This window comes from Pelobates fuscus, chromosome 3 (assembly GCF_036172605.1).
Source record: "Pelobates fuscus isolate aPelFus1 chromosome 3, aPelFus1.pri, whole genome shotgun sequence".
NCBI classification, from domain to species: Eukaryota; Metazoa; Chordata; class Amphibia; order Anura; family Pelobatidae; genus Pelobates; species Pelobates fuscus.
Window position 1 is genome coordinate 330,652,877 of NC_086319.1, and position 18,703 is coordinate 330,671,579.

General features: G+C 40.0%; 1 protein-coding gene across 2 annotated transcripts in view; it reads right to left on the reverse strand.

Annotated features, from left to right (window-relative positions):
• The window catches only part of SLC24A5 (solute carrier family 24 member 5), a 53,371-nt gene that overhangs the window by 22,634 nt on the left and 12,034 nt on the right, over positions 1-18,703 (reverse strand). The window contains exons 2-7 of one of the 2 annotated variants that reach the window (XM_063445690.1): positions 6,575-6,754; positions 6,029-6,112; positions 5,340-5,443; positions 3,346-3,446; positions 1,948-2,228; positions 842-1,048 (exon numbers count right to left, since the gene is read on the reverse strand). In XM_063445690.1, the coding sequence (XP_063301760.1) occupies positions 842-1,048; positions 1,948-2,228; positions 3,346-3,446; positions 5,340-5,443; positions 6,029-6,112; positions 6,575-6,754 (957 nt within the window). Of the gene's footprint in view, positions 1-841; positions 1,049-1,947; positions 2,229-3,345; positions 3,447-5,339; positions 5,444-6,028; positions 6,113-6,574; positions 6,758-18,703 lie in introns of both variants that reach the window. The other variant, XM_063445689.1, reaches the window with a different exon arrangement.

The following is an 18,703-nucleotide window of genomic DNA, read 5'->3' on the forward strand; positions in this document are numbered from 1 at the left end:
CACCCTGCATTCATACACACACACACACACACACCCTGCATTCATTATATACACACACTGTAAATAAATATTCAATTAATATAATTTTTTGGGGATCTAATATTATTTAGAAATTTACCAGTAGCTGCTGCATTTCCCAACCTAGTCTTATACTCGAGTCAATAAGTTTTCCCAGTTTTTTGGGGTAAAATTAGGGGTCTCGACTTATATGCGGGTCGACTTATACTCGAGTAGCCCTACCCTACCTTTGCGTTATATAGGTCTTGCCTTTTTCAGCTTTCACACATTGACATTTGTCAGATTGGTTTGCTGAGCTATGTTGTCTTTGAGACTGTAAGGCAGCCCAGGAATGAAAAATTACCCCCACCATGGCAAGTAGACTGCCTAGGGTATTCAAAATGGGGTAGGTCCAGTCTTTTTTAGTAGCCACTTTTTCACAAAAACGGCAAAAACATTTCTTCACTTTTAAAGCTTTGACACGTTTTGGCAATGATCTCTCTGCCTCTCTCATCTAATATTAAAGTGAGGGGAAGGGAAGAGCAGAGACAATGTCTCAGACAGTGTTACAAATCATTTGTTGAGACATTGTAACAGTGATCGATCATGTGCTGCAGATTGTTGCAGTTGGCTACAGGGGGACTGACTGGGTTAGCAGACAGGTCCCCAGAGCACAATCTGCAGTGTGGGAAGGGAGGTGGGCAAGGGGGAGGGCTAAAATGCAGCATGCTATGCTGCAATAATAGCATTAATGCCCGCATAGCATGCCTTAATGTTGTGTATGGGTTAAGAAACCTTTTTGTTTTTTTATTGTTTAAAAATTAAATACAAATAATATACCTACCCACTATCGTTACCATCCAAACTAAAATGTATGTCACTGCAGAAATCCAAACAGCAGACATTATAAAGGTCAAAATGAACCACTTTCTCCAGGTCTTCCGTCTGCAGTCAGGGACAGTCAGGAACAGCAAGGCAATTATGGGCAACGACAAAACCCATATAATTCTTTTCAAATCTTTGTCTGGCATTGAGAAAACACTTGGAATATCTGTTATAAATAAAAATATAATTAAATAATAAAAAAAATATATAAAAAATAAAAATAAAACTTACATTTAAATTTATAGTACAACAGTTGCAATACAAATAGACCACTTAAACCCAAATTTTACTACAATGCCACTTTAATAACGGGCATATGTATCTTTGCTTCAAATAATTTCTCCACTTGATGGGCTATAACCGACTGCCTTATGGCTTAAAAGCCTTTGGGGCATATCCTTGATGTATCATGTATGCCCGGTCTATATTCTTGACACGTTCCATTGTGGCTTTAAATCCTACTACAACATTTCTTCAGATCTACAAAGCCTGGCAGATCAGATATGGAGAGAGGATGGATGGGGCTGTGACCATTGGGCAGGGCCATGACACAATTTATATCACAAACAACTTGCCTGTCCAAAAAAGGGTGCATCATCCTTGTTTGTTTGTTCACCAGGATGTCTATACACTGGTCAATGCTAATGCACTCTCATATGAACTTAAGTGCTCGGTACTATGTAATCAAGCACTTTCACAACACATTCCCTTACTTTTCCCGACAACAGGTGACAGACAAAACTGACCCGGAGGACTGAGGGGAAATCGGGTGTCACACAGCTCCACCATGTGACCTGGAATGTCTGCTCCTGGACACGTTAAGCAAACCAATGATGTGCACTCCACCTTCAGCATTTCTAGATACCTGTACAGCATTTATTTGCTTAGGTTTAAAATCTTTTGATGCAACATGGATGGATGGATCTTTATTGAACAAATATCTAATCATTAGTTGCGTAAATTGAATATTTGTAAAACAACAAAATAAATAAAAATTAGTTTTGCTATTGAAATCTTCCAGAAAAACTTTTTTGCTATTGAAATCTTCCTTTACATATGCCTTACCTTCAGAAACTTCAATTCCATGCAAACTTATGGAAAGTTGAGAATAATCTGAGTCCTCCTGGAAAATTCCACTATCCGACCTTGAGTGGCGTCGACCACTTCGAACATTGTCTTCTTTACGCCCTATCAATGGCTGCTGCTCTGCGGGTTCTTCCAAAGCGTCAGTGCAACATGCACAACAAGGGCTAAATTTTCTCATTATGTACTGATTAATTTTAATGTCAAAACACATCATCAAAATATAAAACCCGTATACTAAAATCAATGAAGCGGACTCATACCTGTGAAATAAAATCAAATAGAAATTAAATGGCAGATTGTATTTCTACAAATTAGACTTTCATACAATTCATATGACTATTCCACGTATGTATGGATTATTTAAATGTTTTGCATTTACAACGGTTTTAGTCTTTCACAACAATTTGTACTTGCTGCAGAACGTCCTAAGAATTACAGCTGTTTATCAGTAAAGTGTTCCAAAAACCGGTCAATGTCTATGCATTTCCCTATTGTGCACATCCTATTACATACTCTGACTTAGCCTTGCTTATCATGTTCCCCAGTCTCCCATCTCATTTGTTCCATGTCCTTGTTGGTTTTGCACCAAACCGTTTCAAGGTTTGCTATTTCTGCACCACTGAGCAAACCAGAAGATACAAGCTTGGCAGGGATTCTGTTCTTGTCAAATCTTTATGTGACCAGCTCATCTAAAGACGCTTTGCCTACATAACAAACCAAGCTTTGGACAAGACCATGAATTTGGCTCTGCCCCCAGGGCCTATTGCATTCTACCAATCTTGTTAAGTACATTGCTTATACAGATGTGAAGAATTGTTGTGCCCTGTGGTTTAAATCATTCCCTGTGTATTGAGCTTATGTCTCCTAGGTCTACGCCAGTCCAGTCAGGAAGTAATAAACAAAAAGATAGCCTGTGTTTTACAATTCGAACTGGACAACCTCATTACATCATTAGCTACCAAAGAGAGATCAAAAATAAATAAAAACATGAAATGCAAATCAGTCAATGAGTTGGCTTTTGTTATATGGCACCTAAAAAAATATATACAAATTGTATTTCATGTGTTACTACAAAAAGTAGGCTGCAAACAAGACTACAGAATAAACTAGTATTTAATGAAACCAACATGCACGGCTAATGTGATTGATGATTAACGTCTATAATACGCACACACACACACAAAAAAAAAGGACATATCCAAAACAAACTGATATTTAAAACTAGAAAAATAGAAAAGAGCAAATAGCTCTTTATTGAAAAATGAAGAGAAAATACAGTGTTATAACATTTGATAACAGATTATTTAACTAAGAAGCAAATAATAAAATAAAATATATACAAAAATAAAATATAAAAAATAAATAATGGGTACCTACCAGTAAATCCTGTTGTCAAATGTTATTGCAATTACAGCTGCTACGCTAATTGCATAGGCCACACAGTCTCTAAATAAAGGCCAGCAGGACAGCCTGGATATCTGGGCAAAATAAAGATTACATGCACAATTTACTAATTATTGTGGCATGCTACCAAGGCAGATATGTTTAATCTAAAATGATATACAAGGACCTAATATAACTAACAAAGATGCTGAAATATACACACTGCCCAGTTTAAAGCATATACGTTTTTCTCCTCTCACATTAATCCCCACACCATAAAAGTGGTGCGTATTTGTCATCCATCACTTTTAACACCACTTTATAATTTTCTTTCCTTGTTGCACATATTTTGGTTATCCATATGCCTAACAAGACTCAAAAACAGAAAAATGTGGTAGCTATAGGCTTGTTGCCCCATTAAATACAGATTTTCAATTATTTGCTAAATTAGCTGAGATACAGCTCTTCCTTCCAAATCTAGTTCACCCTGATCAAGAAGGGTTTGTTTCATCCCATAAAGACAACACAACCCAATAAAAAACGTTGTTGATCAGGTGTGTTGTCTCTGTTTGTAATGTATTTAATAGGTCTATGGATATGGAAAAGGCAAAGGTGGACTGGACATACTTACAGCATTAACTTCAACATCTAGGGCAAAGTCCCCAAATAAAGGGATAAGACCCATTGTTTTAGCACTTTAACCCATGCTCATAGCAGTCAGGGAAGCCCCCACTATATTTTGGGGGTTTGTATTCAAAAAAGTCCTGACTTAGTGTTGACTTGTGCTTATTTCCCATAGCTAGCTATATAATTTAGTAATGCAGAAATATGTTCTAAGCAGATTTTCTCATAAATCTGTACGTATTCATGTTGGAATATCAACACCATTCCATAGATTTAATGACTGTGCTAGGCAGATTGGACACTAGGTGGAGCTTAAGCGAGCACATAGTTATAGAGTGAAGTACAGTTGTCTCTGTTTTATGACAGATTGTTTCTAAGAAACAAAATAAACATTCAAGTTAGCTGAGCACTATCCTGAATCCCTATGTCCATTTACTTAAAAGAACAACTGTAATGTCTATTACAGTATAAGATCATCTGCTGCACCAACGCAAACCTTGGCTGAACCCTACGCCTATAATTCACCTTGCTGCTTTTTGCTGAAAGACCAAACCTATTGTGACAACAGTGGGCATTTTAAAATACATCAAACTGATAAACCCTAGATATGACACACTTTCAGAGGCTTTTTAGCGAATAATTTTGTCATGCTCTTAAATATGCATTTGTGAGGCGTCAAAAATAAAATTAGACATAGAAATTCACACATCATTGTCCACTGATTGGGTGACGCCATCTGAGCTCCCAGTTATTGTTGTGAGCTCTGTCCTTCACACCTGGCAGGCCGCATAAACAATACATACAGGGAAGAGGAGAAATAATTTTACTACTCCTTATTTGCATTGTGTGCCATGGATGTGCCTGGACTAAACGGGATTGTAATGTCCTTTTAAACATACATCAAAAAGAAAACCCAACACCATATGAAAAAAGTTAAGAGAGTTCACCTTCAAGATCTATCAAGTAAAGTATATCCCTCTGGCTATTCTCATGGGAGCTTACAGACCTTGCAAATCATACACACCAACATGGTTTTCTACATACTCCTGGTACCATAACCACTAAACAGACTGATATAAAGTACCAACTTAATGGAAGTGCAGAAAAAAAAATGGTTTCCAGGCACAAGATATTTACATTCCTACCATCTTGTGTAGCGATTTGAATGCCAAACTGGAGTACTGCAATCTTAAAAAATATATATTTTCAATTTAATATTTAATTTTAATTTGTGATATTTTGGTACTTAATGTTTTAGACAAAAAAGAGGGTAAAAAAAGGCAAATACAGAAATAAAAATATTAAGTGAGAAAAGAAAAATATAGTTTCACTGCTGCAATATTAAGAGTTATTGGATTCCATACCGCAGGAGACAGCAGACAGCAGGCAGCACATATCCCAAGCAGATTGTAAACGGCAGATCCAACAATAGTGCTCACTCCAATATCTCCCTTAGTAACAAAGACACCTAAGAACAACAACAAAATTTTTTTATATTTTGAAATGGGTCTATGAAAGAGAAAGCCTAATAAATATTATATTAAACATACTAATCTTGCATTATCCGGACAGAAAAGACTCCTTAGATGTAAACAGTAGACAGTTAAAGGGATAATCTAAGCACCAAACAACTTTAGCTTAATAAAGCAGTTTTATAGTCTCGTTCTTATCTCCTGCTCTGTTAATAGAGCTTTAGTCACTGGAGGTTTATGCAGGCTCTGGCAGGCTATTGCAATTCTAAATTAAACATGCTGTACTATGAAAGAAGTTTAAACATTAGATCTCTCTTTACAGGAAATGTGTAGGTCACAAGCAGTGGAGGTGTGACAAGGGCTGCATTAACAAAGGTATTTAACTCATGAATGGCAGAGAATTGCACAATGAGGTTGCAGGGACATGGTCTATTCACCACTCCATTAATGTTGTCTTGGTGCTTATAGTGTCCCTTTAAAACTTTTTCCATTACTCCCATGTCTTGAGTAAAAACAATGCTACCATTACTGGCATAATGTACATCTTCAATGGTATGTATAACATTTGTTTCAGTCATTACCTAGAAACACTGTGACAAACTCTGGGGCTGAACTTCCGACAGCCATGAAAGTTGCTCCAGCAACATCCTGAGAAAGCCCAAGACCTTAAAATGGGACAAAATGACAGCAGAATTAATATTCTTTGAAACAAACAATAATAAATGGCTTCCTTTTCTAACCTTATCTAAATGGGACCATCTGTTAAACGTCATGTCCTAAGGTGGGCAGTAAGAGAGTTCTAAACTCTTGCTTCCACTCTGTGGTAAATACCAGAGAGTGGGTGGGAAGTTAAACTGTGGATTACTTCCGTGCCCTGGGCTGTGTGATGAGTGAGAGATTTAATAGCCAACTCGTGAAACAAGACCCAAAAATTTGTTTTTTTTAAATAAAAAAAATATTAAAAAAAAATTAATAAAAATCTATATGATAGAAGATACTCAATAATGAAATATATTGACGTCTATGATCTCTTCAGAAACCCTTGATGGAGTTTTCACATTATGTATGTTTCACAGTTATCCATACATACACAGCACTTATCTGTACAAATTACCCATAATACTCACGTTCACTTATTACTTCCAGTGAGGGGATGAAATAGTCTTCACACACAATTGACACAGCAAGAAACATGTATAGTATGATTATAAAATGAATAATGATCCCTCCATCTTTCCTCTCCTGATCTGTAAAAACGCCTTTAGGAAATTCCGAGGACGGTGAAAAGATACAAAGTGTATCATTCTCTGCTGAAAGAAATATAACCTGTTTATTCCTTTTACATTTACATCAGAATAAGATATTTCCAATAAAATTGCATTTCAGAGTGAATGATTCTAGGAATTCAGGGCATGTTGACGCATTTCAAACAGCATTATTACATTGCTTATTCAGACTATGGAATAAAATATCTACTTTTCATCTCTTTTCTCTGGCAAGAAAAAAAAAGAAAAAGAAAGAAAAAAAAAACGAAATTACATTTTTCTCTTTTGCTTCATTTGGTAACTGTAAAACCTGTACAACAGTTTGTTTGTCTTTTTTAAATAAAAGCGGAAATTAATGTATAAATGAATCTGGACTGCTCTTGCATACAGCGGGCTTTCTGTATTAATAGAAAGGTCATCTGAGCACTTCAACTTGTCTGGAATGCTAGTAGTTAAAAGGACACTATAGTCACCAGAACAACTACAGCTTAATGTAGTTGTTCGGGTGAGTATAATGGCTCCCTTCAGGCATTTTCATGTAAACACTGCCTTTTCAGAAAAAAGGCAGTGTTTGCATTGCCCCTAGGGACACCCCAAGTGGCCAATTCTTAGATGGCCACTGGAAGGGCTTCCTGGCTCAGGGTTGCACAGTAGGCAGCCCTGCCATTCAGTGTTCCTACGTTCTGCATGGAGATGCTGAATTTTCCTCATAGAGATGCATTGATTCAATGCATCTCTATGAGGAGGTCCTGATAGGCCAAAATGGCTCGTGCCCGTGCCAATTTTAACCAATGGATTGGCTAAAAATCTGCCATTTTGATGATGCCACAAAGGGAGTGGAGCCAGATTTAAACTTTTATAGGGGGGCAAGCCACCTAAATGGTGGGTTTAGCACTCTGAGGTAAGGAATACATGTTTGTGTTCCTGATACTATAGTGATCCTTTAATAAGCATAGTTCCAGGAATCTCAGATTCTCATTGGTCACTGGCATCATTACCACAATAAAATGTTTCCCCATCAGTAAGCATGGCAAGGTGACTATTTCCACTCTGACACATGGTGATAAGTGCTAGTGGTTAATTAGACATATTACCTTTGTTGTGATCAGGCCCGAACTGGCCATCGGGCACACCGGGCAAATGCCCGGTGGGCCGCGATGGTCGTGGGGCCGAGGCCAGCAGGGGAGATCACAGGATCTCCCCTGCCAGCCCCAGCAGGGCCAGCGCTATCCGAGTGCTGGCCCTGCTGTGTGTCTCCATGGGCCGGTGGGGAGATCAAAGATCTCCCTCACCAGCCCAGAGACACTGTTACATGCGGCCGCCAGCTGGGGTGTGAGGGAGGTAGGAGAGGACCGGCGGAGCTCTATCCAGCAGCTCCGCCGGGTCCTCTCGCGAGGTCTGAGCCGCGGCAATGCTCAGATCTCGCGAGAGTGAACTCTAGCCGGCAGGTTAGAGTTCACTCTCACCACTGGACCACCAGGGAAGGATGGCAGCACCCTCCATGGCAGCATGGCACACCACCCACAGGCAGAACGGATCTCCCCCCCCTCCCAGGATGAAGGTAAGAAGGGAGGGGGGTGGGATATAAAACTTTTTTTTTTTTAATTATTAATAAAAAAATAAAAAATAAATCACAATAACAGCCCCCTCACACACACACACACACATCACCCCCAGACACACACAAATATATAATATATATTATATATATATATATATATATATATATATATATAAATAAAATATATAAAATAACCCTCAGTGAGTTAACAGACAAAGAAAATTAGAAACCTAGAATGTGACGGCAGATAAAAACACCCTCACACACAGCACCCCTCTTACATACACACACACTGCGCCCCTCACACATACAATACGTCCAAATATATTTTATATATATATATATATATATACACATACACACACACACACACACACACTACAGCACCCCTCACACTGCACCACTACACACATTACGCTCCAGATACACGCTAGATCCCTTACCCTATATGCACTCTTAATCCTCTATACACACACACACACATAATCTCCTATACACACTCTGGGTCCTTTACACACTAGATCTCCTACACACCCTCTCTACAACCCCTACACACACACACACACACACACACACACACTACAGCCCGTAGGCACACACTCGCTACTTCCCCTATAACACTATGCCCCCAATACACACACTCTCTACAGCCCCTAGCCACACATATTACACCACAAACAAATGAAATTGGCCTATTTACACAATACCACACCACACTCTACACACACGCAATCCCACAAGCAGGCTCCAAACACATGCACCATACACTTTCCTGGCCCTCTTGTCCTCTGGTATCCCACTTGTGGAGACACCAGAGACAATTTAAAAGCAAACACAGCGCAAGCATGTTATTAAATTTGCTTGCGCTGCGCAGAATACAGGGCCTTTTTCTAATGCCAGAGCTCTTCAGCGGGGCTCTGCGCATTGAACCAACATGCTCACTTTGAGAGGAGGCGTGCTTGTCATTAGTGATGACAAGACACCCCCTCTCTGGCCCCGCCCCCTTCTTAGGGGGCCGCTCTGATTGAAAAATGCCCGGGCCTAATTTTTTTCCCAGTCCGGCCCTGGTTGTGATAGAAGTCATTGTGTTGATCAGTTTAGTTTTGAAAATCAAATTATTCATAAGGCGTGGGTGTGGTCGTCCCATAATGTTCAGAAATCATCTTGAAAATGTGTGCATGTATAGCTAGCTGAGCATAGTGTGAGTTGCATTTTTGCAGTAACGATTAGGCAAAATGTTCGCTACCACTGATCTATAAAACAAGCACATCAATGTAATTGTGGAGGCCTAGATCAGTTACGTGAAAAAGGTGTTGAGTCTATGGAACACTTGCAAGCTCATACTGTATTTATTTATAAAATATTTTAAAAGGAAAGATATTGAGATTTCTCTCGTTTTCAAGTATGTCCTGGGTCCACAAAACATTGTATGGATACATTATGGTACAATAAAATACAAAAACAATATATAGAAAATGTAACAATGAATAGGTAGGAAATATATAATCAACCATGACAGGTGCATTCTGTTTTGAGGTATGTAGAGAGGGATCTCTTTAGGCCTGGGGAAGTTTTTAAGGTGTGCGGGAGGTCATTCCACAATTGCGGCGCTCTGTAGGAGAAGGAGGATTGGGCTGCTTTGTTTTTGTATTGAGGTAGACTAAATAAAGTGCTGGTACCGGATTGGAGGTTGTAGGAGGTGGGAACAACCGAGGAGAGCATTCTGCTCAGGTAGGGTGTGAGTTCCCCAGAAAAGCTCTTAAACACAAGGCTGGAAAGATGAAGGGTGGGTCTGGATTCCAGCGACAGACAGTTTAGTTCTTTTAGCACGTCACAATGGTGGGTCATGTAATTACATTGTAGCACACAAATCGGCAGAACGAGTTATACAATGTATTGAGTTTATTAAGGTGGGTTTGCGGTGCAGGTGCGTATACTACATCCCCATAATCAAGGATTGGCTTCAGCATTTGCTGTACAATCTTTTCCTTTACTGTAGGATTTAGGCAGGATTTGTTTCTGCACAGGGCATCTAGTTTTGGATAAAGTTTAGATGCAAGTTTTTCTATGTGGAGGCGAAAACATAGATTGGTGTATAACATCATACCCAAGTATTTGAAAGAGTGGACTGCGGTCAGTGTGCCATTTGAATTTGCTTTGATGGATAGGTGGGAAATGTGTAATTTGTGTAATTTAGGTACTGTACATACTGTATGTTGACATTTGTACTCTAACATTTGAATGTTAAAATACAGCAAAAGTCTTTACTCATAAATTGTTAGCTGGTAGAAAATTTGAGTGAAGCAAAAAAAAAAAAAAAAGTGGAAAACCCTATATGGTGCGCATGGACTTATAAAATTGTAAACTCTACATTCATGAAAACTGTGGGGTAGAAACATGTAACAGATTCGTCAAGTCACAAGAAGCCGTTGCGTTGATGTGCCTTGGGGAAGATATTTACCACTGATGCAATTGAGATGAAACCATTCTTTGTGTGATATTTAGAGAGGGTGATATGTACAACAGTCTTCATAAAAAGAACACTCCTGGCTGCTACTGACCTATTTTATAAAGTTTCACAAAATTATATATAACAAAAAGGATGGAACAAAAAACAGTAATTTGACTTACCGTAAATTCCTTTTTTCTTAGAATAGTGGCAGTACTTACAAGTGGGATGTTCCTTATGGTTCTGGACAAGAAGCTCCCCCTTCTTAGGATTTAATTGCTGTGCTCCGCCTGCTGCCTCCATATAATCTGTAAGCCAGAGTCACATACCAGTAATACAAAAGAACCAAATGGAGACTGAATAATGCAAAGTAATTTAATCCATATGAAAGAGGAGGGAAAGCCAGTACTGCCACTATATTAAGAAAAAAGGAATTTACGGTAAGTAAAATTACTGTTTTTCCCTTCATATAGTGGCAGTACTTACAAGTGGGATATAGCAAGATCCCTGCACAAAACAAAGGGTGGGAACTCAGCAGGCCACAGCTTGTAGCATCTTATTCCCAAAAGCAGCTACAGATGATGAGAATACATCCAGCCTATAATGCTTGATAAAGGTATGTAAGGAAGACCAAGTAGCAGCTTTGCAGATGTCTTCAGGTGAGGCGGCTGCTTTTTCAGCCCAGGAGGTCGCCAAAGCCCTAGTGGAATGAGCCTTTAACGGGAATCTAAGGGGAATCCCTTTGGATTGATAAGCCAACCTGATTGTATTTGTCAGCCATCTGACCAAAGAGGGTCCTGAGACAGCACAACCCCTGTTAGTGCCTTGAAAGTATACAAATAGATGATCTGAGGATCTAAACCCCTGAGTCTTCTGAAGATAGATCTTCAGGGATCTTCTAACATCTAGGAGATGCCACTTTCTTTCCAGATCCGATGTAGGAGATTGACAAAAAGCCGGCAGGAAAATAGGTTGGTTAATAGCAGCACTAGAGATAACCTTAGGCAAAAAAGAAGGCTTGGTGTGCAGGACCACCTTGTCTTGATGAAAAATGGTGAATTCCGGAGAGGAAGAGAGAGCTTGGATCTCATCTACTCTTCTAGCAGAGGTGATAGCCACCAGGAAAGCCATCTTGAAGGTAAGCAGCTTTATAGGAACCTCCAGTAATGGTTCAAACGGTGGTTCACAAAGGGCTTGAAGCACCAGAGACAGATCCCAGGTAGGGAAAGGTACTAACTTGGGAGGCCTCTTCAGCCTTATGGATTTTAAGAAATCTTCGTATAAGCAGGTTTGAGGCAATGTCACGAACCAGGAAGTGACTTAGAGCTGAAATCTGGCCTTTGAGCGTAGATACTCCCAGGCCGGCTTCAAACCCATCTTGCAAAAAAGAAAGAATTTCCGGGATAGAGGCTTTGGCAGGAACCAAACCTCGAAGTGAATACCAGGTTCTGAACTTCCTCCAAACTCTGAAATAGATTTTTAAAGTGGACAAGCGGACAGAAGACAGCAACACATCACATAAAAGGTCAGAAAGACCATGACCTTGAAGGATCATCCTTGCAGCAACCATGCCGTCAGGTGAAACATCTCCAGGGTATCTACGGGAAGAGTCACATTCTCTAATATGTGAGAAGAGACCGGGAGAGGCCAACGTGAGATGGTCATGTTTTCCACTTCTGAAAACCAACTTCTGTTCGGCCAGAAGGGCAGGACTGCCAAAATTCCTGCCTTCTCCCATCTTATTTTCTGAACAATCCGTGGCATAAGAGCGATAGGAGTGAAAACATAAGCCATGTCGAAGTTCCAAGGGATCGATAGACCGTCTAAGACATCTGGGTAATCTCCTGTATGGAGAGAAGCAAATCTTTGTACTTTTCTGTTTCTCCTTGTGACCAACAAGTCTATCTCTGGCCTGCCGAAGCGTGAAACCAGCTCCAAGAAAACTTGGTTTGACAGTGCCCAGTCTGCCTGAGACCAATGGTTTCTGCTGAGGTCGTCTGCAATAATGTTTAGAGACCCTCTGATATGGGTAACTGATATTGCGAGAAGATTCGCTTGGGCCCAAGACATTATGCGGTAGCAGAGATCTTGTAGAGCTTTCACCTTTGTGCCTCCCTGGTGATTCAAATAAGCCACTGTAGTGGCATTGTCTGACTGAACCCTCACTGACTGATTGGTAATGGCTGGACTGAAGGAAACCAGTGCCTTCCAAACCGCTTTTAATTCCCTGAAATTTGAGGAAGCGCCTGCCTCCACTCTGTTCCAAAGACCTTGATGGAACTGAGAACCTAAATGGGCGCCCCAACCCATCTGGGAGGCATCTGTGGTTATCGTAATCCACTGTTTCTGTGCAAACAATAGGCCCTTTGAGATGTTGCTTCTGTCTTTCCACCAGTTCAGTTGTCTTTTCACCCCTTCGGATAGGTGGAAGGGAGAGTCTAGATCTTCCTGTTTTCGTGTCCATTGGGAAGGAATGTCCCATTGTAATGGTTTTGATTCTGCCTTTGCCCAGGCTACAGCCGGGATTGCAGAAGTGAGGAGACCTAGTAACCTCATAGCATCCCTGATTGAGCTTAGGTTTTTTTGCAGCTTTGATATGGCTTTTAAAATCCTCATTTGTTTCTCTATTGGTAGAAAAAGAGAGAGGGACTGTGATTCTACCCGAAGACCCAAGAATTCTAGACTCAGTGACGGAGTCAACTTGGATTTTTCCAGGTTCAGGATCCAACCATGATCTTTCAAAACCTTCATTGCAATCTTGAGATGAAGTTTTAGCAGTTGTCTTGATTGGGCTTTCAGGAACCAATCGTCCAGGTATGGAACAACAGAGATACCTTTCAGACGTAAAACTGCTGCTATGGGTGCCAGGATCTTTGTAAAAACTCGAGGAGCTGAGGACAGGCCAAAGGGAAGAGCCTTGAATTGTAAATGGAGAATCCTTCGCTTTCTTGTTAGAACTGTAAATCTGAGAAACTTCCAGGAAGATTCTGAAACTGGTACATGGAGATAAGCATCTTTTAAATCTAACTTTGCCATGTAATCTCCCTTTTGTAAAATGTGTGTCACAGACAGAATACTTTCCATACTGAACTTCTGGTACGGTATGCAGGTGTTTACTTGTTTCAGGTCTAGGATCGGCTGAAAGGATCCATCTGGTTTTTGAACCAGGAAAAGGCATGAGTAAACTCCCTGAAATTCCCAACGTTTGGGTACCTTCTCTACCACATCTTTTCTTAAAAGAAGAAGAGCTTCTGTTAGGAGTGCCTCTGTTTTTACCCTTGAAGGATAGCTTGACAGTAGGAAGGATGGACGTGGTCTTGACGAAAACTTTATTCTGTAACCTTCTGAAACGGTTCTTGTAATCCACCCATTTGAAGTACTCTTTTTCCATTCGTGGGCGAAGAACCGAAGGCGTCCTCTCACTCTTTTGGCATCAAAACTTCCTCTTTTTGTCTTGCCTGTTGGATTCCTGTCTAGACCACTGGCTGTTTCCACCATGTTTTTGAAACCTGCAAAACCGCCCTTGGTAACGAAAGGACCTCTGACCCTTGTACTGAAATCTTTTATATCCCTGGGTTCTTGATTCCAGAGGTAGAGCTTTCTTTGTTTCCGACATCTGTCTAATAATGTCTTCCAAAGGAGTACCAAAAAGTTTGTTCCTCTCAAAGGGTAATTCACATAAGGCTGTCTTAGACGCAGAATCAGCCATCCATGTTCGTAGCCAAAGCGCTCTTCTGGCTACTGACGACAAACCCATAACTCTTGCTGATAAACAAAGAAACTCATCAGAGGCATCCGAAAGGAATTCATTGGATAGTTTCAATAGGAACATGAGATGAGCAGGATCTGTATCTGATTTTCCTATAAGGGAATCTTCCAGGGCTTTTAGCCAAACACTCTGAGCTCTGAGAACCGCTGAACCTGCGGCCTGGATATCCTGCGGCCTGGAATTTTTTTTTACATGAAGTTTCGGCTCGTTTGTCCATTGGGTCTTTAAGTCCTGAGACTTCGCCAATTGGTATAGTGGTTTTCTTTGACAGCTGGGCAATCTGAACATCCACTTTAGGAAGATCTTCCCATTTTTCTTCAGACTGTAGCTTAAACAGTAGTTTAAAATGCTTTGAAATAAACGCACATCTTTCAGGATTCTTCCATTCTCTATGAAGGAGATCCAAGATTTTAGGAGACATTGGGAAACCTTTAACCTTACCCTTGGTAGGTTCAGTTTCTTGTACAGCCGTCGTCACTTCTTTAATACATTTCTTCAGCTCTTCTGGTGGAAAACCCTCCTCCACACTTGAAGCCAGGCTGGAAATATCCAAAGGTGAAGAAAAAGAGCATTCTCCTGAAGAGACGTCAGACACAGAAGGAGATCTATTCCTCCTACGTTTTGTAGGCAGTTTCTCTTGAATAGCCGGTTCTTTTTTCACAGCATCTTTAAAAGATTCAAATGTCTGGAACAAATTTTCCTGAAACCAGCCCAGGAAGGATGCCATATCAGTCTGCTTGGCTTTTTCTAGCAATTCCGTTGAGCACTGATTGCATGTCTTTTTGCGACATCCGTCAGGTAGAGGTACCGCACATTCCAGACAACATAAGTGCTTAGATTTGCTTGTGGCTTTTTTCTGAACAGATGCTGACATCTTGTCTTTATCTGTCTTATCTGGAGATATAGGACTGGACATATCTGTGGGAAAAACACCAGAATAAAATAATTCTAGGAGCATGCATAATGAAAGGTAAAAAAAGGAGAGTTTAAATAGTTAAATCTCACCTAAGATCCGTGTAGGAGGGCTGGTGACACGGAGAACCAGGACTGTACACCCACCCTTGGGGTCAGGAAGGTCCTGCACAGCTACACAAGTCCACATTTTGAATTTGGCGCCAAACACCGTTTCGCGCATGCTCAGTAGCGCGATTCTGTGTTAGGTGGAACGCAATGCCTCCCGGGCGTGCATTCCACTGCTGTGTGCATGCGTAATGAGCAATGAAGGAGGACCGCCCGAGAACTCATTCAGAAATGCCACAAAAGCCAGTACCCGGTCGCGTTCCGTAACGCGAACCCGGAAGTACTATTGCCGCTCAGTTCCCGCCCGGAAGCAATCGGGCACTCACCTCCCGGTCAGCAACCTGTGCTGACCGCACCAATTCTCCACCTGCACTGTGGGGGAACCTGTCCGTCCCGTTGCCGGGACAAGAAGAACTGGTATGTGACTCTGGCTTATAGATTATATTGAGGCAGCAGGCGGAGCACAGCAATTAAATCCTAAGAAGGGGGAGCTTCTTGTCCAGAACCATAAGGAACATCCCACTTGTAAGTACTGCCACTATGCGAAGGGAAAATAAGAGATTCACATTTGAAGTTACTATTTTTGCTTCAAAACCCCATGCTTTGCAGCTTTTGCAATAAACTCACCAAACCAGGAAGTTACTTAGTCAGTTATAACGCTCTGGTGATTTTCTATAGCATTGCTCAGCTTATATCTCAAGTAGCAATTTATAGGCAATGGTGTCTGTGAGTTGTATCTAAGAAACTGGTGAACTACAACCCAAAGACACCTAGGTCAAGAAAAATAACTAGATGCAACCCAACATATCCTTACCTTCAGATTACATTCAGCTTTAGATTGACAGTCAGGGAGCCTGGGAGCTTGCTTGGATGCTAGGGACAGGCAGATGAAGGGCACTAGGTCACCTGGTCCAGCCGTGGGCTGGTGGACAGAGACTTAAGAATCTTGCTTTACGGGCCTGATATTTTGGATACTACATGTAGTGGCACAGATGTCTTCCAGTTGCCTCTTTGTACCTCTATGTGTCCGCAACATAAGCAGGAGCATGGATGATAAATGTGTCATTTGAGCAGAGGGAGTGAGGAAGCCCTCCTGGCTGTCCACTCAACTTCCATGGGGGGGGGGGGGGGCATACCTAAATGAATTCAAAAAGGTGCCAATTTCTCTTGAAATCTGTACTTTTGTTTGACAAGCAGGTTACCCCTAATGCACTTCAGCAAGCTTAAGGGCTTTAGGGGTCTGATGTGTCCCTCTAGATTGTTGAGCTTAAGTGATTACAACTCTTCCAAAGAAGAATTATAGAGACATTAATGGAACCATTGGACAGTTTGCAAAATCAACCAGTGCAGTGCATGATAAAGCGCTGCCACTTATGCACTTTGTCATATCTGGTGAACGGGGGCCGTTGCAAGTGCTGTCGAAAAGCTGGTCTTGCCACAATCATTTAGGGCAGAGGAATAGTTTCAGAAATTCCCAGAGAAAATTTAAAGTATGAGACAAAAACAAACAAACAAACAAAATATTAAAACACAACCATCACTGTTCTTTCTGAATACCACAAAAGGAATGCTTCATCATGTGCTGGATCTGTGCTAGATATCCCAAGGCACATTAACATAAAGAGGTTATCCACTGAGCAGTGAATTCTGATGAATCCAAAAGTGAATTACAAAAATATGGTAAAATCGTCATATTGGGTGGGTGAAGGGGTGAAGGGGGGAAGGGGGGTGAACACAGATAAATTGGAGATTATTTTTAACTCTGCTAGTTTAGCATACGATTTGAGTTACAAACATGTCAAAAGGTACTTTACTATATTATATTTGAGAAATGTGTTTACTATTTTTAACATTGTAAAACACAGTTTTTCTTTTCTTGTAGATATTTCACTGGAGCAAGCATGATATATTCTATATTGTATATGGTTATACACATTTCTTTAATTATTTTGGTTTTCAAGAATTGTGGAAAAATTAAAAAAAAAAGTCTTCAGTTAAAATTTGGCATAACCATAATTTTGCTACTTTGACTTAAAAATGTGCAAATCCCAGTTTGGCAAATCAACTGCAATTGTACTTTCAATCTGGTTTAGAAAACATAATCCTCCATTTTAAATGTCTTATGTATTTAAAAATATTGTTATGAAAAAAAAAAAACACCTCAAAATACAAACAGGACATGTTTTAGTAAAAGGAACTATATATAGGATATAGAATGCACACCATAACAATCTCAAAAAAATATTTACATTTTATTATGTACAAAAAAGTACCAGAATGTAAACATATAAGAAAAAATAAATATAAACAAAGTAACAGAAGTAAAGGCAGATACAATAAAATAATAGTAATAAATTACCACAAAAATCCTTACAAGCCTCAGACAGAAACACGAGTCACCAAACCCCCCCCAACGTTTCGGCACCAACTGGCTGCCTTTATCAAGGGTACCCTTGATTTTTGTGGTAATTTATTACTATTATTTTATTGTATCTGCCTTTACTTCTGTTACTTTGTTTATATTTATTTTTTCTTATATGTTTACATTCTGGTACTTTTTTGTACATAATAAAATTTAAATATTTTTTTGAGATTGTTATGGTGTGCATTCTATATCCTATATACATTTGAATATTTAAAGCACTTGAGGGAGTGCTTATATGGTTTGCACCTGGCTGTTTTTATATTGTTTTGTCTCTCCATGTGCTGTTGATTTGAGATTAGTAAAAGGAACTATCCACATACGACAAATGTAGTAGATGTACCCCAAAGAAATTATGCATAGACTTTCTATGGCTGTTCAATAACAGCCTTCTCAATGAACTACAGAAGTATTAGCAAGGCAGGTGCTATGTGCATTTGCCTGCCTCTTGAGTTTTGCTCCACACAGCTAAACTACCAAGGAGTAATAGGACCAGCTGTGTGATTTACAGTCAAAGAGTCAAAGTGGTGTAAGAAGGTGCTTTGATAAAAGTGCCAATTTCTTATAAAATTGAGGAAAAAAACAAAAACATTTAGTATATAAAAGTCCTTCAGCACTCTAAAGTGCTTTGTGTTCCTTAAAATGCCCATTTTTTTTTTTAGATATATATTTGTGGTCAGGGCCATTTCAGTATAGTATGAAATAGCTAGTGAGAATGCTTATCACAATAATCAAGTCGGTAGAGGTGTGCCGAAACCGACGTGTGTGGT